Here is a 22,056-nt window from a genome sequence, read left to right on the forward strand (position 1 = left end):
ACTCTGTGCAACCCCATAGATGGAAGCCCACCAGGCTCCCCTGTCCCTGGGATTCTCCAGGCAATAACACTGGAGTGGGTTGCCATTTCCTTCTCCAAAGGATGAAAGTGAAAAGTGAAAGTGAAGTTGCTCAGTCTCAGTCGTGTCTGACTCATAGTGACCCCATGGACTGCAGCCTACCAGGCTCCTCTGCCCATGGGACTTTCCAGGCAAGAGTACTGGAGTGGGGTGCCATTGCCTTCTCTGTAAGAACCCCATCAGATCAGATCAGTCACTCAGTCGTGTCCGACTCTTTGCGACCCCATGAATCGCAGCATGCCAGGCCTCCCTGTCCATCACCAACTCCTGGAGTTCACTGAGACTCACGTCCATTGAGTCAGTGATGCCATCCAGCCATCTCATCCTCCATAGCCCCCTTCTCCTCCTGCCCCCAATCCCTCCCAGCATCAGAGTCTTTTCCAATGAGTCAACTCTTTGCATGAGGTAGCCAAAGTACTGGAGTTTCAGCTCTAGAATCATTCCTTCTAAAGAAATCCCAGGGCTGATCTCCTTCACAATGGACTGGTTGGATCTCCTTGCAGTCCAAGGGACTCTCAAGAGTCTTCTCCAACACCACAGTTCAAAAGCATCAATTCTTTGGTGCTCAGCCTTCTTCACAGTCCAACTCTCACATCCATACATGACCACAGGAAAAACCATAACCTTGACTAGACGGACCTTTGTTGGCAAAGTAATGTCTCTGCTTTTGAATATGCTATCTAGGTTGGTCATAACTTTCCTTCCAAGGAGTAAGTGTCTTTTAATTTCATGGCTGCAGTCACCATCTGCAGTGATTTTGGAGCCCAGAAAAATAAAGTCTGACACTGTTTCCACTGTTTTCCCATCTATTTCTCATGAAGTGGTGGGACCGGATGCCATGATCTTTGTTTTCTGAATGTTGAGCTTTAAGCCAACTTTTTCACTCTCCACTTTCACTTTCATCAAGAGGCTTAAGCCCCTATAGCATAGGGTACCGCATACCCCCATTTGAAAGCCAGTGTTCCAAAGGATTAGAGGCAATCTGAAACTACTGCTGGTTCCTGGAACTGACTGATGGGGTCAGTTGGACCTGATGAAATCAAACCCCTATTTTTAAATGCCTGAAGGGTATAAAAGGAGATGCAGAGATAGGGGTGGGTGACTTGGGGGGTCCTCCAAAGGCTTTCAGTTCCTCCAAAGGCTTCAAGCTCCTTCTTCCCCTTCAGGGGACCATCTGAAACTATCATGGCTCTTAGAATCAAAAGCCAGTCATCAGGGCCTGCTGACCTCAGTGAAATTAGAATCTAATCTGATTTAGCAACATAAAGGCAAAATATAACCGTGAAACCATATGACTGATCATTTAACACACACGCCCAACTTTTTATCCACTCCTATTCATTTATTCCTCACCTCCCATGTCCAGGCAATGTATGAAGTTCTAGGGTTACACAAACAAGCATAAGCCAAACCTTTGAGAAGCTTAGAGGGGAGATTTTTAAACAAATAATCATAATACACTGTGCTAAAAAGTTAATAAAACAGGGACTCCCATGGCTGTCCAGTAGTTAAGACTCAGCGCTTCCAATTCAGGGGGCGCAGGTTCAATCACTGGCCTGGGAGCTAAGATCCCACCTGTGGCCAAAAAGGAAAAAAAAAAAAAAAAGTTAATAAAACAATCTGGAAGGTTTGGAGGAGCAGTGAAGAAAGAGTGTCTTGGGTGAGAGAGTTCAAGGGAAAATTTCCCCTGTAATTTGAGTTACTTCTTGATAGACATGAGAGGCATCAGACGGTGGCAGAAAGATGGTAGGGGCAGAGGAAACGGCATGCCATTTTGGCAGCCAGTGTCTAAGCTGTCCCTGCGGAAGCAAAGCCAGCTTCCCGGATGTGCAATCTCTGCGGTCACACAGGGCCTCACACTTGTTTTAATGCTCTGCTGCCGTCATCTTGGAATTCATAATGTTTTTTAAATAAGGGGCCCTGAAATTTCCTCTTGCCCTGGGCCTGCACATTATGTAGCAGGTCCTGCAAGATAAAGGCAGGGAAACCTGGCGGCACACTGTAGTCCAAACAGGAGATAACGAGAGGGGATAAATTAATCTTGTTGTAACAGTCATATGGGAGCACACTGTTCCTTTCAACACCTACCTAGTGCTCCTCTGTTTAGATGTAGCAGTTTCCCCAATTGGAAAATATTTAGGTTGAGTTTGATCATGTGAGTTTTTGGTCCTGCCCAAGGATCTTTTTTTTTTTTTTTCTGCCCAGGGATCAAATCCTCGCTCTCTGCCTTGGAAGGGTGGAATCTTAACCACTGGATCTCCAGGGAAGTCCCCATATCATAATATAAATGCCCTCCTTTCAGGTAACAAAGAATGCTGCAATGAATAATTTTATACATTTGTCTGAAAACATATGCTAGGATTATCCGTCTAGGATAAATTCTCCAAATGAGAATTGATGAGTCAAAGACACATTCTCATTTTCCAGGTTGAAAAGCATCACTAATTTCTGCTCCAAAGAGAACCTACCAATTTATATTCTTTCTCAAAGTACTTTCACCATGCCCTCTTTAACACTCTGTAACATCCAGCTTTTTGGTATTTGCAGTCTCATAGGTGAGAAAGCAACAGTTCCTTGTTCCAATTGCCTTTCTCTAGTTACAAATGAAGTTGGACTTTAAAAAGAAGAGCATACGTCCATGTTTCTGCTTACGTGAAGCCCATTTCATCCTTTGCCATTTCTGAACTATGTAATGGACCCTTTTTTATTGGTTTCTAAAGAGCTGTCTTATGTTAAGAATATTAATAATAAATATTTAACCTTGTATTTATTGGTTTTTTTCTTTTTACTTTATTTCTGATGTTTCTTTGGGCCATGAAAATCAAGGACTGAAATTTCGAAACTGATCACCTAAGTGAACTGCTTTTGCTTCTACCATATCATAATATATTTATTTATTATTATTATTTTGGCTATACCACTGGTGGCATGTGAGTTTTTGGTCCTGCCCAGGGATCTAATCCTCGCCCTCTGCCTTGGAAGGGCGGAGTCTTAACCACTGGATCTCCAGGGAAGTCCCCATATCATAATATAAATGCCCTCCTTTCAGGTAATGTCCTTTAGAGACTAATACACTTAGTTTTTCAGAAGTTCAACTTAAATTTATTTATTTATCTAGATAGAAGTTAGATAGAACAGTGAGCAGGTCTGAACATTCCTAGCTTTTTTTTTTCTTTTTTTTTTTACTTTCAGTTCAGTTCAGTCGCTCAGTCGTTTCCGACTCTTTGAGACTCCATGAATTGCAGCACGCCAGGCCTCCCTGTCCATCATCAACTCCCGGAGTTCACTCAAACTCATGTCCATCGAGTCGGTGATGCCATCCAGCCATCTCATCCTCCATAGCCCCCTTCTCCTCCTGCCCCCAGGCCCTCCCAGCATCAGAGTCTTTTCCAATGAGTCAACTCTTCGCATGAGGTGGCCAAAGTATTGGAGTTTCAGCTTTAGCATCATTCCTTCCAAAGATATCCCTGGGCTGATCTCCTTCAGAATGGACTGGTTGGATCTCCTTGCAGTCCAAGGGACTCTCAAGTCTTCTCCAACACCACAGTTCAAAAGCATCAGTTCTTTGGTGCTCAGCTTTCTTCATAGTTCAACTCTCACATCCATACATGACCACTGGAAAAACCATAGCCTTGACTAGATGGACCTTTGTTGGAAAAGTAATGTCTCTGCTTTTGAATATGCTATCTAGGTTGGTCATAAATTTCCTTCCAAGGAGTAAGCGTCTTTTAATTTCATGGCTGCAATCACCATCTGCAGTGATTTTGGAGCCCCCAAAAATAAAAGTCTGACACTGTTTCCACTGTTTCCCCATCTATTTCCCATGAACTGATGGGACCAGATGCCATGATCTTAGTTTTCTGAATGTTGAGTTTTAAGCCAACTTTTTCACTCTCCTCTTTCACTTTCATCAAGAGGCTTTTTAGTTCCTCTTCACTTTCTGCCATAAGGGTGGTGTCATCTGCATATCTGAGGTTATTGATATTTCTCCCGGCAATCTTGATTCCAGCTTGTGTTTCTTCCAGCCCAGCGTTTTGCGATGTCCTCTGCATATAAGTGCTCCTAACTTTGCTTGTCTGTATCTAAGTTTGCTTTCTGCCCCCTACCTCTGCAGGAGCTACACTTCGTACCTATTTTCCTTTGAAAGAATGTGCTAGTGTTAGTTGCACAGTCATATCCGACTCTGCGGACCCATGGACTGTAGCCTGCCAGCCTCCTCTGTCCATGGAATTCTCCAGGTGAGAATACTGGAGTGGCTTGCCATGCCTTTCTCCAGGGAATCTTCCTGCCCCAGGGATCGAACCCAGGTCTCCTGTATTGCAGGCAGATTCTTTACCATCTGAGCCACCAGGGAAGCCCATTTATTTATCTACTTATTTATATTTGATGTGGACCATTTTTAAAGTCTTTATTGAATTTGTAATGATATTGATTCTGTTTTATGTTTTGGTTTTTGGCCTTGAGGCATGTGGGATCATAGCTCCCCAACCAGGGATTGAACCCACACCCTATGCATTGGAAGGTGAAATCTTAACCACTGGACCACTAGGGAAGTCACTATATGTATATATTTTTAATAGATAATATATCTACATGGTTAAAGAGTCATAGAGGTATACACTGAAAATCTTCTCTCACCATATCCTCAAGCCACATAGTTCCTCTCTAGGAAGGCAATCACTATTATCTGTGCCCTGGGTATCTTTCCATATTTTATTGTAAACAAGGGATTGCACATACACACGCACATATATCCACACACACTCTTTCTTCCCCATTATACCCAGTATTCTGCACTTTCCTTCGTTTAACATCTTATTTTGGAAATAATTTCCTAACAGTTTGTAAAGTACTTCCTCATTTTTTTAAATGACTGAGTGTATTTTATTGAATGGACATCACTTTGAGGATGTTCCTAAGGGAAAAAAATCTAAGCAGAAAATGACCCGGAGTCATTTGAGGCTGCATTCTGAGACAGAGGTAGGAGATTGAACCGGGACCTCTCTATATCTTGAACAGTCACATCCTTTCCTTCCTCCATGCCTTAATCCTCACTTTCTGCCCATTAAAACTTCACATACTCTTGTCATTGCTTATAACTTTTAAACACATGTGTGGTAATGTTCAGTGTATATTGCACATGAAACAATTAGTTTTAAACATATTACTTGGTTAGATAGGCTCATCTCAAATGCCGTTTCTTTTGGAAGCCTTTTTGATCTCTGATTTTCCCTAGTCAGAGTGACCTCACCCCCTCTGAAATCTTAGAGGATGTTGTAACTTTTTGTGGTCATTTGACACCGCTTGTGCTCAAGGGCTTCCCAGGCGACACTGGTGGTAAAGAACCCGCCTGCCAATGCAGGAGATGTAAGAGACCTGTGTTCCATCCCTGGGTCGGGAAGATCTCCTGGAGGAGGGCATGGCAACCCACTCCAATATTCTTGCCTGGAGAATCCCACGGACAGTGGAGGCTGATGGGCTACAGCCCATGGGGCTGCAAAGAATCAGACAGGACTGAGCAACTTTGCATGCACACATGCATGCTCAGGTCTTAGCTCTTTTACCTGTAGTCTCATTTACCATAGCACCTTTCGGAATAGTTGCTTAGTAATGTTTATAGAATTTTTAAGGTGATTAATGAATGTACAAAGGAACAAGGAGTTAAAGACACAAGCTTTAGTGTCAGACACTTGGGTTTTAGTCTTGCTTTTGCCATTTTCCAGGTGCATCATCAGGTAGATCAATTCTTCTCTCATCCTTTCTTTGAATCTGCCTCACAGGATAATTGTAAAGAATAAGTGACGTAATGAAGATAATTACTTTGCGCATAATTAGCCCTTATTAAATGTCAGCTGCTGTACTAGGAATTCAGAGGGAGGGGAAAAATTAGGACTTCCTGAGATGGATCATGCCCTCCAACCTCCCAGCTATACTTCCTTTCAGACTCAAAATCAGAACATCATTCTCCTCTATCCCTGTATTTTCTTTCTGTCTTTATCTTTTGGGTAAATTTGCCTAGTTTCAGGCCCAGAGCCCTCCAGTACCAAGAGCAGCCCAGTGCTGCAGACTGTGGGGACCACTCCACGGTTTTCTTCTTTAGAAGAAGCAGGCATCTCTATACTGCAGTTGAGCTAACAAGTTACTTTCTTCCTACTCAGTGTTAAAGGGGGAAACTATTCAGTGACACTTGTTAAAGCACTGTAGGGAAGACTTTATTCTCTGAGGGGGACTATCGCAATAGATATATGGTCCACTGCAATGGAATTTTGCCCTGGGGGAGGGATATTAGGCTCAACTATGAATGCAGAATGGGCAAGTGGGAATTTGTAGGCAAAGAGCAGGGAATGGAAAATTACTAGAAGATGCTGAGAAGAAACAGCAGGGGTAAGGGGATTCTGGTTAAACCAACCTAACAGGATTCCTGCTGAAGATAAGGCAGGGTGATCAGACATCACCTGAGAGATGGAGGAGGATGAGGGACCTGATTCGATATTGAGGGTGATCAGATAACGAGGGGAGAGGAGGCTTCTGGTTAAACTGACTTAGCTGGGTTCCTGCTAAAATTAGACATTTATGGGACTTCCCTGGTGGGCCCAGTGGTTAAAACTCTGAAGCTTCCAAACCAGGGGACAAGGGTTCAATCCCTGGTAGGGGAACTAAGATCCCACATGGCACATGGCATGGCCAAAAAATAAAAATAAATGAAATAACAATATTAATAATAAGTTTTTTTAAAAAAAAAAACTATTTTGAAAACAAAATTAGAGGTTTACGAGGACATGTACACAGATGGTCCCAGGAAAGGATTTAGGAGCCTGACTCAAGTTTGGCCAAGCAAAGTATCTTTATCACCAAATAGAAGGCATTCTGATATCTGCAATGAGAAGCCAAGGTGATCTAGAAAAAAAAGGAAAAGTTCTATGGGAGGAACACACAGAGCAGGGTGTCTTAAAACTTTAGGAACATTAGTGCAGTTCTCAACTTTTGTACCTTTGTTCCAACAGCCTCATAATCCATCTCCCTCTTACATCAAAGACTATTATGAGGAGAGCATCTAGCACAATGCTGGACAAAAGCAAGTAGCCAGTAAGTGCAAGTTCCCCTCTACTCTCTGCCACTCTGGCACCAAGCTTACACTTCTACAAATCCTCTTCTCCCGTCTAATTGTGGATGAAGCGTCCTGGCTCATAGCCAGCTCTCCACTTGTATACTTGTGTGTTCAAGGACGTGGCTTCAGCAATGCTCCCCCTCTCCTGCAGCATCAAATTTTCTCTGTCTACTGGAGCATTCTTTGTCAGCATCTAAACATTATTTCTCCCATATTGATAACAAACAAAAACAATTGACCCTCTTTTGACTTTACTTCCTTCTCCAGCTGCCACATGTTCTCCTTCCCTTTGTAGCAAAGCTTGAAAAAGGTATATATACACACTCAACATTTTCAGTTCCTCTTCTATTCTCTTGAACTTACTCCAAATCATATTTTCATCCCTTACATGCCCCAAAATTGCTCTTCTCAAGATCACTGACTCCTCCACATCAGTTAATACAATGACCATTTTTAAATGCGTGTTGTTTTTCATATTCTGTTCCATTATGGCTTATTGGACATAGTTCCTCATGCTATACAGTAGGTTGCTGTTTATCCATTCTATATATAAGAGTTTGCATCTGCTAATCCCCAACTCCCAGTCCACCTCTCCCCTACATCCCTCCCCCTTGATAATCACAAATCTGTTCTCTATGTCTGTGCGCCTGTTTCTGCTTTGTAAATAAGTTCGTTTGTGTCCTAATTTAGACTTCACATCGTATTTGTCTTTCTCTTTTAGACTTAACTTCACTTAGTACGATAATCTCTAGGTCCATCAGTGTTGCGGCCAAAACCATTATTTCATCCTTTTTATGGCTGAGTAGCATTCCATTCTGTGTATGTGCCACATCTTCTCTATCCATTGACTAACGGACATTTAGTTTCCTTCCATGTCCAATGACTATTTCTTAATCTGCATATGATTAGATCTGTAAACAACATGTAACACCATCGTTTATTCTCTCTTTCTTACAATCTTTTCTTCCAGAATTTCTCACTCTCCTGGGTTTCTTCTTTTTCTTCTTCCTTTTCAGTGTCTTTTGTTGATTCCTCTTCATGTTGCTATTGTTCAGTTGCTAAGTCGTGTCCAGCTCTTTGTAACCCCATGGACTGCAGCACACCAGGCTCCCCTGTCCTTCATTATCTCCTGGAGTTTGCTCAAATTCATGTTCATTGAGTTGGTAATGCTATCTAACCATCTCATCCTCTGCCACCTCCTCCTCCTTTCGCTTTCATATTTCCCAACATCAGGAAGGACTGATGTTGAGGCTGAAACTCCAGTACTTTGGCCACCTGATGCGAAGAGCTGACTCACTTGAAAAGACCCTGATGCTGGGAAAGATTGAGAGCAGGAGAAGGGAACGACAGAAGATGAGATGGTTGGATGGCATCACTGACTCAGTGGACATGAGTTTGGGTGGGCTCTGGGAGTTGGTAATGGACAGGGAGGCCCAGCGTGCTGCAGTTAATGGGGTTGCAAGGAGTCGGACGCAACTGGTAGCGACTGAACTAAACTGAAGGGTCTTTTCCAATGAGCTGGCTCCTTGCATCAGGTGATGCACATACTATTTTATCTTCTTGGTGTCTATTTATGTATCTATCTCCCAAACTGACTATGTTTCTAGAGCAAGCAATTATCACTTAATCTCCCTTATGTCCCCCACCCCAGCTAGCACCCAAATGATAGCTCAGAAATATTTGTTGAACAAAAAATTAAGAGAGGAGGTAAAGGAAAGAGAGGGTTCCAGTTTCCCTATAGGGAGCTCTAGCACTGATGAAAATAATGCCTCTTGATAAGGTTATCAATACGTAACTTTTTCCTAACATCTGCTCAATTAACTGTTTAGTTTACAAAGTGAATCCCAAGCATTTATGTGGTCCTCTGCATGAAGTGGCGAAGAAGGCAATGGCACCCCACTCCAGCACTCTTGCCTGGAAAATCCCTTGGACGGAGGAGCCTGGTGGGCTGCAATCCATGGGGTCGCTAAGAGTCAGGCACGACTGAGCAACTTCACTTTCTCTTTTGACTTTCATGCATTGGAGAAGGAAATGGCAACCCACTCCAGTGTTCTTGCCTGGAGAATCTCAGGGACGTGGGAGCCTGGTGGGCTGCCGTCTATGGGGTTGCACAGAGTCAGACACGACTGAAGCGACTTAGAGGCAGCAGCAGCTGCATGAAGTGGAGAGGTCAGGATCATTAGTTTTGCTTTACAAATGTGGAAACCAAGGCTCAAAGAGATGAAATGACTTGCCCAAAGATACACAACAAATTAGTGACAGCCAATACTGAATCCAGGTTTCTGACTAACTAAGCCCAGTGCTTTTTCCATGAAGACGGGAAAAGAAAAGTCAGCCCTCTAGTGACCGCATCTTAGAGTGTTACTCTGAAGCCTGGTAAACCTCCTCGTGGGCTGGCTTCACAAAGCTCTTTAGACCTTTCCTACTAGGGACCTACCTTAGGGTTACATTTTATAAGCATCCAGCCTCTTCCTTCTTTATCACCAATTACCTACTGCCACTCATGTCCACCACCCTTGGTAGCTGGCGCATAGACCACTGGAGCCCTACATTCTCATTTGCATTTCAATGAGCATTTGGCCTGAGGAATAAGGAAATGAATAAGACAGATCTTGTCCTTAGACTCAGTCCAGTCTGTTTCCTTTCACTCCTTGAATGTGCTATTTACTCCTTCTGAAATGCACCCTCTCCCAAATCTCCTAACTTTGAGCAGTCTGTTGCTCTTTCCTCGGTGTTTCCATAAGAGTTTGTTCTCATTTCTGTTGTAATTTATCACATAACCAAAATGACTTGCTTATGTCTATCTCCCTCCTAGACTATGAGCTGTTCAAGCAAATGCTGTGGATGCAGTCTTCCAACTCTGTGATCTCCCTGACACTGCCAACACCTCTCTCTTGCTTTGAAATCCTTCTCTCCCTTCCTTGGTGGCTCAGATGGTAAAGAACTCATCTGCAATGCAGGAGACCCGGGTTTGATCGCTGGATCGGGAAGATCCCCTGGAGAAGGGAATGGCAACCCACTCCAGCATTCTTGCCTGGAGAATTCCATGGACAGAGGAGGCTGGCAGGCTACAGTCCACGGGGTTGCAAAGAGTTGGACATGACTGAGCAACTAACACATATGTATTTCACAATCCTGATTCCTCAGTCTTTTCTCTTTTCTACTCCTATCCTTCAGATTCAGCTATCATACTAACCTGGATGTTTCCAAAATATCTATTCTCCACCCTCCTCTGAACTCATTGCTGTACCCATCTCAGGGGTCACCTCAACCGCAGCAAGCCTAAAACCAAACTCCTTGTTGATTCCCTCAAGCCTGTTCCTCCTTAGGACAAGTCTGCAAATATATCATCACCCATCTTTCTGGGTTTGCCATTACTCCAAACTCCTTTCCTTCTCTCCTTTGTTCAATATCTCTTAAATTTCTTTTTTTATGGCCCCATTCTAAAAGGAAAAAAAAAAAAAAAAAAACAGTTATGCAATCAGATTGCTTTGGCTCTGCCACTTATGAAACGTGGTTAGAGATACAAAACATTAAAGGGTTTAAACCAGTACTTGATACATGGTAGGCATTCAATAAGTGCTAATTCTGTCTGTTACCATCATTTCCTTGTATCTAGACAGTTCCAGTAATCTCCCAACTAATCTCTCTGCCTCTTCTGGTCATTATTTTGTACACTGGGAGGGGAACTAATATGCAACACCTACTAGGTGCCAAGCACTTCATCCTTACAGCAACCTTATGCAGTAATATCAGCATCATTCTATAAAAATGGAACAGAGTCAAGATCTGAACATGGATCTGACTCCAAAGCCTGACACCTCCAAATTACAGGTAACCATAAAACACCATTTTCCACACACCATCCTGCTCAAAAAAGCCTTCAATCACCACCACTCCCATTGCCCTTCAGAACATAATCCATTCCCCTAGGATTTACAGTCTTGGACTATTTCCCTACTTCCCAGCACTTTCCTATGGGAAAACCCTGTGCTTCAGAGAAACAGATCTACTGGCCCAACCATATCTTGTATACCCTTACCTTCCTGCCCAATATCCCGCCTTCTCCATTCCCCTTCCCTCGTGTAAATTTGACTTTTCCTTCAAGGCTTACCCAGAGTTGCCCCACCTGACCCCAGTAATGGCTGTCCTGACTTCACCACCCCATCAAGTCCCTTTTGATCCCTGGAGCAGCTGCATGTATGTTTTTTGACACTTTTTTTGCCGCCCAGTTAAGTTTTCTCACCAAACTATAAACCTCTACACTTCAGGGAACCGGCCTCTTTTTTTTCTCTTCTAATCCCAAGTAGCCCAGAGCCCTACATGTATATATAGAAAGTGTTCGATAAATACGGGTGGTTTTGGACGAAAGATGTCTGGTTGATGTCTCTCCCTCTGGGAGTGAGAGAATGAGCTTCACCTTATTGTCACCTAATGTCTCCAGGTCTACCCCCTGAAACGCTCCTCAGGTTTATTCTTTAGTCTCTCACCCTCCCTGCCCTCCCTTCTCCACTGCCACCTTCTCAGACCCTCTTCTCCAGGGCTATTTCTTCAGCTCATTCCCTCCAACCTAACCGTTACCCCAGGGCAGCGCCTCACTCCCCTCTGCCAGGCCCAGACCCCCGCCTGCAGTGTCACCCCTCGCCTCACCTCAGACCCTCTCTCCCAAGACTAAGCCTTTGGCTTCGGACCCCCAATCCCAGATATCCTCCCCCAGAGCCATGGCGCGGTTCTGTTTCCAGGATTATTTATTTAGCTTCTTCCCCCTCCCACAGGGCTGCCCCTCGGGCCCCCTCCTCCAGTTCCATCTCTTTGGACCCTGCCTCCGGAGCTGTTCTTTTGGCCTCTGCGACCCGCACCGAAAGCCACTCCTCGGCTCGCGTCCCGAGGCTGGTCCGGTGCCGCCGGCCCCGCGGGTCCCGCCTGGGTGCTGCCCCCGCGCCCCTGGCCGCCCCCCGCCGGGGCGGGGCGCGCGGAGGCGGGGGCGCGCTGGCGGCCGAGGCGGCGGCGGCGGCGGAGACAGGCGGGCCGGGCGCGTGTCCGCGGCGCGGTGACTCGGCGGCTCCGCAGCGGCTGCAGCGGGAGAACCCGGCCGGAGCCGCCGCCGCCGCCGCCATCGCAGCCGGGCGGCCGGGCCCCGCCGCCGGGATGCCGAAGAGCCGGGGCGGCCGCGCCGCGCCGGGGCCGCCGCCGCCGCTGGGCCTGGCCCCGCGCTGCAGCCGCTGGCGGGCCCCGGGGCGGCTGCTGCTGCTGCTGCCCGCGCTCTGCTGCCTCCCGGGCGCCGCGCGGGCGGCGGCGGCGGGGCCCGGGGACCGGGCGGCGCGGGCGGCCGAGGCGGAGGCGCCCTTCGCCGGGCAGGTGGGGCTGCCGCGCCGGGCCGGGCTGCGGGCTCGGGGCTTCCGGGCAGGGCGGGGGGCGGCACCGGGGCCGGGGGCGCGGAGGTGGCGCGCCGGGGGTCGACGCCTGGGGTCCGGGCTAGAGACCCAGGGCGGGGGCCGGTGAGGGCCGCGCAGGCCCGCGGGGCCCGGAGCCGCTTCAGCACCGCGGACAGGGGCAGCGGGCGGGGGCGGAGCGGGAGGGTCGGGATTGTTGTGGCGGCGGTGGGGTGTGTGGCCTGCATGACTATGTGTGAGGGAAACCGTACAACGCCTGGGAGTAAATAGTAAGCGCAGCCAGTCTGTTGTGGGTTGGGAGAAGCCGAGGATGTTCGAGCTGGAGACGGGAAGATTAGGGGGGGTGGGTTGGCGGGGGACCGGGGAAGGACTCGATCACTGTCTTCCTATCTGAAGGGCTGTCACGTGGAGGAAGGATAGACTTGCTCTGCGTGGCCCCACAGGACAGAACTAGGGCCCACAGGGGCGGGGGTAAGGGTTGCAAGAAGGCAGATTTCGCTCTATACCGGAATAAGTTTGTAACAATCGGAGCTGCTCAACCAGCTTGGGAGGCGATGAGCTGCTCATCACAGACATGTGCAAGCAAAAGCTCCGGGAGGGGATTGGATGGATGCATGCATAATACCTGCATGGATACAAGCATAATAATAACAATCATGCCAGCTAGCGTTTACTGAGCGCTCACTATGTGCCAGGCCTGGTGCTAAGTTTTATAAGAATTATCTCGTTTAAGCCTCCTAACTACGAGATAATTGTAATTATTTTCATTTTACAGATGAGGATATAGACTCCAAGAACTAAGTAACTTGCCCAAGGTCACACAGCTAGTGAGTGATGGAGTTGGAATTCTAACCTAGGCAGGCTGATTCTAGTCTCCACAATTTTTTCCCCCACATATTTAACTATGACATTATCCTGTGTCACACAAGTCGGGGCAGGGGCATTGGACTAGGTAATTTCTTTGGTCTCTCCCAACCTATAGCAATTCTGATAAGTGAGATTGAGACGGTAGGTTTGGGAGTGGGGTGAGGGGGCTGTTTGTTTTTTGATGAAGAATATCAGAGTAATTGCCTCACTTATCATAAGAGATGGAGTGTGTTTGTTGAAGCAGTCTATTCAGAAGAATCTGCCAGAACAAGGATTCTTAACTGGGGACCGGAGTCTGAAATCTTGTATAAAATTATGTTTGCATGTGCAAATGTGTTTTTCTTGGAGAGAATCCTTAGATTTCTTCAGATTGTCAAGAGGTATATGATTCCCCCAAATCAAAGTGTGTAGAAAGTCTTTAGTCTTGCTGATAGTTTTCTTCCAAAGGCCTTATAATTGTTGTTGACTTTGAGTGAAAACTTTCCTTAGCCTGTTTGTGTTTTCAGCTTTATTTGATATCAAAGTGATGCATTTCATGAGTTTATACCCTATAAAAAGTAGAATTCCTTTAGTCTTCCCAGTTGCACAGGGTAAGATGGAAAGACCCCACCCAGTCTGGGATTTAGGAGGCCTGGGCTTCTAATCCTACCATGGTTTCTGTGACCTTGGGCCATTTCCTTCCTGAACTTTACCATCTCTAATACAAAAAGAGAGGGGCTTCCCCAGTGGCTCAGTGGTAAAGAATCTGCCTGCAATGTAGGAGACATGGCAGGAGCCAAGGGTTTGATCCCTGGGTCGGGAAGATCCCTTGAAGAAGGAAATGGCAACCCACTCCAATATTCTTGCCTGGAAAATCCCAAGGACAGAGGAGCCTGGCAGGCTACAGTCCACGAGGCTATAAAGAGTCAGACACGACTTAGCAACTCAACAACAACAAAGAGATGGGGCTAAATGATTGCAACTTTGAAACCCGTTTATTCCTGTGATATTTCAAGCATTAAGAACAAGCTCTTTGTTTGAATATGTTAGGATCTGAAGAGAGAGTAGTGCTACTTACTCCTTATTTTTATCAGTTTTATAGAGGCTTTGATTATTCCACCTCTCTTAGCCTTTGTTTTTTCATGCTTAAGTTTCCCCCTTACAATAGACCACCTCTAGAATAGCCACATTCATTCTCTGAGTCATTTTAGTTGCCCTTTTCTAGCTATCCTTGGGCCTTAACTTTCAATAGATGTCAACCTGACCATTGTCCCCAGATATGCGACCTTCGCGTCTTATACAATAGAGAATGATTTCCTCTTTGGTTTTTAGGTCCCTTCCCACTTGTGTGCATAATTTTGTCAGCCTTCCTGACCGCAACATATTAGGACATTGCCTTTAGGAAACAATCCTCAGCAGCTCCCTGATCCCTTTCCTGGGCCAAAACTGATAGCCTGGAACACAACACCCTATCTGTGGATTATTCTTACCAGAGCACATTGTTACCTTACATTTCCCCAGGGTGACGTTTATCTGCCATTTTGCATCCCACTCAGTATATTCCTTCAGTGCATGCTCTCTCTCTCTCTCTGTCCTTTGGCAGAGCGTGCCCCTACCTGAAAGGGCTTAATACGATCTGCAGTCCTGAAATTTTCACTTTGCTCTACTTCTTCTGGATCACTTATAAAAAATTTAAATCAGACAAGTCCTGGCATGGTCTCTTGGGGCCCCCTGCATTTTTAATCTCCCTTCATTTAGAGACTTGACCAGCTCCATCTATTTATTTATATCCACCCGTTTATTTCTTGCCTTCTATTTTCCTGTTGTTTCTTTTCTTCTACTGTTTTCTGTCTCTCTCTGAGTTCTCAGGCCTTGGTTTAAAAAAAAAAATCACCCTCAATTTCACAATGACTCCATTGTGAAATTTTTTTAGATTCTATTTTTTGGATTCTGTGAATCCATTTTTTAGATTCTATTCCATTTCTAATATATCATCCAAAACTTCCTGTAAGATAATTATATCCACTGCTTCTCTGAATGATTTGCACGCTATTATCCTCTCACTGAATCCGAGTGGATCACGTGATTGAAACCTTATAGAAATATTGTTGCTTTTCAGCCAACACATAACATTGCTTAGTCCTCGCTCTATCTTTTAAAGTTTCTGTTGTCTGACTTCTCCCTACCTCCTCACTAGAAGCTGCCTTTCCCCCTGTTCATCCACACACATCTTTACTCCAGACAAGCTCATCTCTTCTTTATCCTAAGACAAGCTACCCGTGTTTCCCTGGACATTTACGCATGCTGTTTACGTCTGTACCTCCCCGCATCTGTCTGCCTCCTTTCTTAAAGTTCCAGCTTAAGCCCTGCTCTCTAGGAAACTTTCCCTGACTTCTGTAGGCATTTTCTTCTCTTTTCTCAGAGGAGCACTTTGAGGCAGCTCCAGACAGTTTGTTATTTAAAAAAAAAAATGTAAACATCATTTAGGGGGAAAAAAGTTGTGTTCTTAGGCAGGACCTTCCCCAACCAAAGCATTTTATGTTTTTATTTACTTATTTTACCCCCTCACCACCACCACCCCACTTTATGTTTTTAGATTCAGCACAGTCCCCAACTCTGGATGCTCATTGTTGGTGTTTTGTGTGTTTGTTTTTTAGTGTGGACCATTTTAAAAGTCTGTATTGAATTTGTTACAATGTTGCTTCTGTCTTATGTTTTGGTTTTTTGACAGCAAGGCATGTGGGATCTTAGTTCTCCAGTCAGGGATGGAACCTGCACCCTCTGCACTGGAAAGTGAAGTCTTAGCCACTGGACCACCAGGGAAGTCCCTCGGTGCTCATGGTTAATTACTCAGTAAGCAACCCATAATTCTGCTCTTTATCCTGTATGCCAAAGACTTACATGCATCTGAAATGGGCACTCACGGGCCTGTGGTCTCAGGATGCCTTCTAAAATCTTCTTAGGGATAAGATTCATTGCCTCCCTATCCTTCCTTCAATGAAATTAGTGTTATTCCTCTTGACAATGGTTCTAGGATGATACCCTTCTTTCACAACTCTTCAGGTAGGCTGTCATCTAGTGGAAGTGGCATACAATAGAGAGGAATTAAGAGGTGGCCATGACCTTAGAGATCACCAAGAAAGCAAACAGCAGTGCTTAACAGGTATTTCTTGAATTGCTGTAAGTTGCCCAAGGTCACTAAGCCTAAAGAAGAACTTTTCCTTGGTCTCCTGACTTCTTAGTTGAAAGCATTTTCACTATCCTCGGCTTTGATTTCATATTTCCAATCTTTTATCACCAAAAGACAAAGCCCCCCCCCCCCCCCCCCCGCCAGTTTCATTCAATCTGTTTTCTCCTTTGCTTTCTTGAGTCTTTTTCTTATATTTTGCACTTTGGGTGGTCCCACTGATTCTCTAACTGGCTTCCTGCATTTGGTTTATTTAAAACATCTCTTTCTCTTATTATTAGCTGAGTGCCCCACAAATAGATTTTTGGCCCTCCTAACTTCCAATTTAATTCTGAGGAAGGTCGCTATAGGCAGAAAGGGGTAAACCCATCACCACTGGCCACATGAGCACAGAAGGTGACTCCAGGTCCCAGGGATTAATGGAGTCCTGCTCTCTCAACTGGTTTTGAGAGTCTGCTCTGGGCAGATGGAGAAAGTTCTCAATTTGCACCTGTAGTCAAGAAAAGTTAGAGCCCTGAGTGAGTCTAGGGGTGCATATGTACGTGTGCATGCTCAGTCATGTCCAATTCTTTGTGACCGACCCCCTGGGGTGTAGTCCACCAGGCTCCTATGTCCATGGAATTTTCCAGGCAAGAATACAGCAGTGGGTTGCCATTTTCTCCTCCAGGGGATCTCCCTGACCCAGGGATTGAACTCATGTCTCCTGCATCTTCTGTATTCTCAGAATACCACCTAGCCACCTAAGTCTAGGGGTGGGAAGCGCTAACAAATTCCCAAGCCAAAAATTTATTTCAATGTGATCAATAGCTTCCAATATATCTTCATTCTTGTCTGAAAAAAATAACTTCTCAGGGATTTCCCTGGTGGTCCAGTGGCTAGGACTCCGTTCTCCCACTGCATAGGCCACGGGTTCGATCCCTGCTTGGGGAATTAAGATCCTGCATGCCACTCAGTGCAGCCAAAAATTAAACAAATAAATAGAAAGTGTAACGCTTTCCCTAAAAGCAGCTATTCAGAAAAATTTTTCACCACGAGGAAGTTCTTTCTTTTGCCTAACTTGAGTCTAATCTGCTGTATCTTTCATTCATTTTCTCTTATTATGACTGTGTTTTTTCCTGTCACTTTAACAGCCTCGTATCTTACAGTGCTTTGCACTTTCCAGATGTTTTCATGCATGTGGCCCCATTTGATCCTGGCAACAGCACCATGAGGTAGACAGGGAAGATATCATCCTCATTTTATAGAGGAGCAAATGGAGACTCAGAGAGAGATGTGACTTATCCACACGTTGTCCAGGGACCTACGTGGAGCTAATAAACAATAAAGCAAGGACCAGAAACAGGGTTTTCTGTCCCAGATCTGAGTGTTTTCCCCTCTATACTAAACTGTCCTGTTCTGCAATATTCTGGAGTAGCCTTTAGCCACTCCACTCATTGAAGGAGATAGTTTTAGAGCAAATAAAAGTAAATTATAATAGTACCATAGAGGTTAATCTTAGGAAACATCTAGCTTTATGATATGGTAGAGTTTAGACTCAAAACCAGAGGAACCAATTCTTAAGAAGACTGCAGCCGATGACACCTAGCACAGTGTCTGCCTGGCACATTCTAGATACTTGATAAATATTTTTTAATTGATTATATTATCTGTGTCCCCCACCTACTTTTTTTTTTTAATATTTGTATATGTATGGCTGCATCAGGTCATAATTGAGGCAGGTAGGCTCAGTATTTGCTGCATGCAGACCTAGTTGTGCTTTAGCACGTGAGATCCTAGTTCCCTCACCAGGGATCAAATCTGAGTTCCCTGCATTGGAAGGTGAATTCTTAACTGCTGGAGTCCCCTGGGCCAACTTCTTTTCAGAGTGGTTGGAATGGTACAGATGAACCTATTTGCAGGGTAAGAATAAAAGCGCAAACATAGAGAACGGACTTGTGTCCATGGCAGGGGAAGGAGACGGTGGGACAAGTGGAAAAGTAGCAGTGACGCATACACACCACGTGCAGAATAAGTAGCCGCTGGGAAGCAGCTGTTCAGCACAAGGGCCTCAGCTGGGTCTCTGTGATGACCTGGGAGGGTGGGAGGCTCAAGAGGGAGGGAATATGTATATACATATAGCTGATTCACTTTGTTGTACCATAAAAACTAACACAGCATTGTAAAGCAATTATACTCCAGTTAAAAAATGAATTTTTTAAAAAGTAGAAAACAAAAATTGTGGTTGGCATGCAAAAGTCAGTACCTTTTTTGAAGAAGGATGAATGTGTGCTAGAAGTTTAAACAAGGTCTGGGCAAGCACCAAAACAGGAGGAGATGTGGTTGGGGAGGTCAGGGAATGTTCTAGAAAGAAGGTTGTATCAAAGATGAAACTTTGAGGAAGGACAAGGACAAAGAATGGTGAGTGGGGGAGTCCACAGAGAGAGAAAACATGGCCAAGGCTCCACAGAAGTGTGGGGCATATTTAGGACATGGTGGAGAATTGGATGTGCTTGAGGCCTTGACTTACTGCTGTTTCCAGTAAGAATGTTTGAGAAAAGTCTGGAAAGGGAGGCTAAGAGCAGATTGTGAAATTGGCTTTTGTCCAAAGGCTGAGGGGAGTCATAAAAGGTTTCTGAGCAGAGAAGTGACCTGCTCAGCGCCTCAGAGCCGTGCTGAGTGGGTGGAGGCACCAAGGCCAAGTGGGGCTGGGTGCTGGCCCCTGCTGGGCTCTTTCAGCTTCCTTAGCACAACCCAGGTCTGTGTTCCTGTTCTGGTGTGTGGATAAAAGCTGTGCACCCCAGTTCTGGCCTTCCCCAGTGGAGTGATTCTGGAACAAATCTTTTGGTTTCACTGGACCTCAGGATTGATTTTGTTCAAGTTTTTCCCTGGTGTTTCTTCATCATTACTTCATGCTGCAGCTAAGTCACTTCAGTCATGTCCGACTCTGTGCGACCCCATAGACGGCAGCCCACCAGGCTCCCCTGTCCCTGGGATTCTCTAGGCAAGAACACTGGAGTGGGTTTCCATCTCCTTCTCCAGTGCATCAAAGTGAAAAGTGAAAGTGAAGTCGCTCAGTCGTGTCCGACTCTTCGCGACCCCATGGACTGCAGCCTACCAGGCTCCTCCGTCCATGGAATTTTCCAGGCAAGCGTACTGGAGTGGGGTGCCATTGCCTTCTCCACATTACTTCATACATTCATTTTTTTTTTAAATGTGTTTATTTATTTATCTGACTGTACTGGGTCTTAGTTGCAGCACATGGGATCTTCAGTCTTCATTTGGGGCATGCAGAATCTTTAGTTGCAACATGGTAGGATCTAGTTCCCTGACCAGGGATCAAACCCTGCATTTGGAGTGAGGAGTCTTAACCACTGGACCACCAGGGAAGTCTCATGCATTCATTTTAAAGGACAATTTGGAACTAGGCTTTGATGACCTATGGGATAACAGCAAAGTCATGTTTATAAAAGATAATATTTTCTCAAAGATCAGACACATTGTTATAAGAAACAAGGTAGAGAAAACAGAGCATGGTTATTAACAACTTTGTTAGCAATAATTTTAAAACACTTCTGTACCACAAACACTCACATGCACACCATTCTCTGTGCTCCAAAAGCAATGGACCAGAAAGAGGTATCCTTCCCTTCATCTTCCCCTCACCTGCCTCAGGAGAACCAGCAGTGAGCCTAGCACGTCCACCTCCTGGACCAATTGTCCCTGTAACTGCTTCTCTCCACCACCACTGTCTCCACTTTAAACTTCCATCCTGTCTCGTCTGGCTTCCAGAAACTTCCTACCTGATCAGCCTCTCTTGCCCACTTCTTATCCTTCTTCCCGTGGCAGCCAGAGTGACCTTTTAAAAATAAATCTACACAGGGGCCAGTTATATCTGAAGCAAATATGGCAAAGCCAAGATTTAACAAAGCCAATAGGTGATTATCCAAGGCTTTAAAAAAAGAAAAGCTATTTTTATGCCTTTCTGAATGCTTGCAATATTTAATTTAAAAAATTTTTAAACAAAAACATCTGATATGTGACTTCCACTTTCACTTTGCTAAAAACGATTTTTAAGGTAAAGGCTAAACTAATATTGCTATACAACAGCCAGTTCTCGTCATTCTTATTATGGAAAAATTTCAAACACATGTTGAAAGTATAACAAACAGTATCATGAAGCCCTTGTACCCAACACCAGGCCTCTGAGGCCCTGCATCACCAAATCCTCCCTAGCTCTCTGCTCCCTTTTATACCAGCTTCTCAGTAACCTCCCTGAGAGGTTAGGTTTCTGTGGTGGCTCAGACAGTAAAGAATCTGCCTGCAGTGCAGGAGACCTGGGTTCAATCCCTGGGTCCGGAAGATCCCCTGGAGAAGGAAAGGGCAACCCACTCCAGTATTCTTGCATGGGAAATCCCATGGACAGAGGAGCCTAGTGGGCTACAGCTCATGGGGTCACAAAGAGTCGGACACGCCTGAGTGACTAACAGTTTCAGTTTTCAGTAATCTCCAGCTATCCTGGCCTTCTTTCTCTTTTCCTAATATGCAGGCTTCTTCCCATTCAGGATTTCAATAAGATATTCTTTTCCAGGAGTGCTCATTCTTTGACCTTCACCTTGACCTCTTTCGCTCGTATACAGGTCTCAGCTGAGATGATACATCCTCCAGGAGGTCAAGATCTCCTGTCACATACTTACTTTTTTTATATATAATTTTATTTATTTAACCACACCAGGTCTTAATTGTGGCAATGAAGGATCTTTGATCTTTGCTGCTGTATGTGGGATCTTTAGTTGTGGCATGTGGGATCTAGTTCCCTGACCAGGGATTGAACCTGGGCCCCCTGCATTGGGAGCACAGAGTCTTAGCCATTGGACCACCAGGGAAGTCCCGTGTCACTGGCTTTCTTTCCCAACACCTTCTCCTTTTCCCTCATTCTACTTATCACCATTGGAATAAAGCATTTCGTCTCTGCATGTCTACCTCCCCCTCCAGTAAGCTCCATGAATAAGAGTTCAGTGGCACTGACAGGCATGGAGACCACCATTTATGAAAGACACTGTAAGCAACAGGTATACATGGGAACACAGAGGTGGTGGTGGTGGTTTAGTCACTAAGTCATGACTGACTCTTGGGACCCCAAGGACTGTAGCCTGCCAGGCTCCTCTGACCAGTGGATTTCCCAGGCAAGAATACTGGAGTAGGTTACCATTTCCTTCTCCAGGGGATCTTCCCCAAGCAGGGATCGAACCCAGGTCTCCTGCATTGCAGGCAGATTCTTTATCAACTGAGCTACCAAGGAAGCTCTGGAGCTCAGAGGAAATCCATTTAACCCTGGATAGTCCTCCCAGGTGAAGTGGCATTCAGGTTGCCTTTCTAAGGATACCTAATAGATCATCAGAGAGTGACCAGTATCCATGTAGGAAAGGCCTTCTAGGGAGAGGGAGTGAAAAAAGACAGAGAAAGGA

The 22,056-nt window shown here is 45.3% G+C and overlaps 1 protein-coding gene and 1 non-coding gene across 2 annotated transcripts in view; one reads left to right on the plus strand and one right to left on the minus strand.

Annotated features, from left to right (window-relative positions):
* Window positions 1-12,334: 12,334 nt before the first annotated feature.
* The window catches only part of MMP24 (matrix metallopeptidase 24), a 54,720-nt gene continuing 44,998 nt past the window's right edge, over window positions 12,335-22,056 (plus strand). The window contains exon 1 of the mRNA XM_070801562.1: window positions 12,335-12,544. Within this exon, the coding sequence (XP_070657663.1) occupies window positions 12,335-12,544 (210 nt within the window). The remainder of the gene's footprint in view (window positions 12,545-22,056) is intronic.
* Window positions 21,402-21,474, minus strand: TRNAG-CCC (transfer RNA glycine (anticodon CCC)). Its single transcript has one exon. It is a non-coding gene; the product is annotated as a tRNA-Gly (tRNA).

This window comes from Bos indicus, chromosome 13 (genome assembly GCF_029378745.1).
Source record: "Bos indicus isolate NIAB-ARS_2022 breed Sahiwal x Tharparkar chromosome 13, NIAB-ARS_B.indTharparkar_mat_pri_1.0, whole genome shotgun sequence".
NCBI classification, from domain to species: Eukaryota; Metazoa; Chordata; class Mammalia; order Artiodactyla; family Bovidae; genus Bos; species Bos indicus.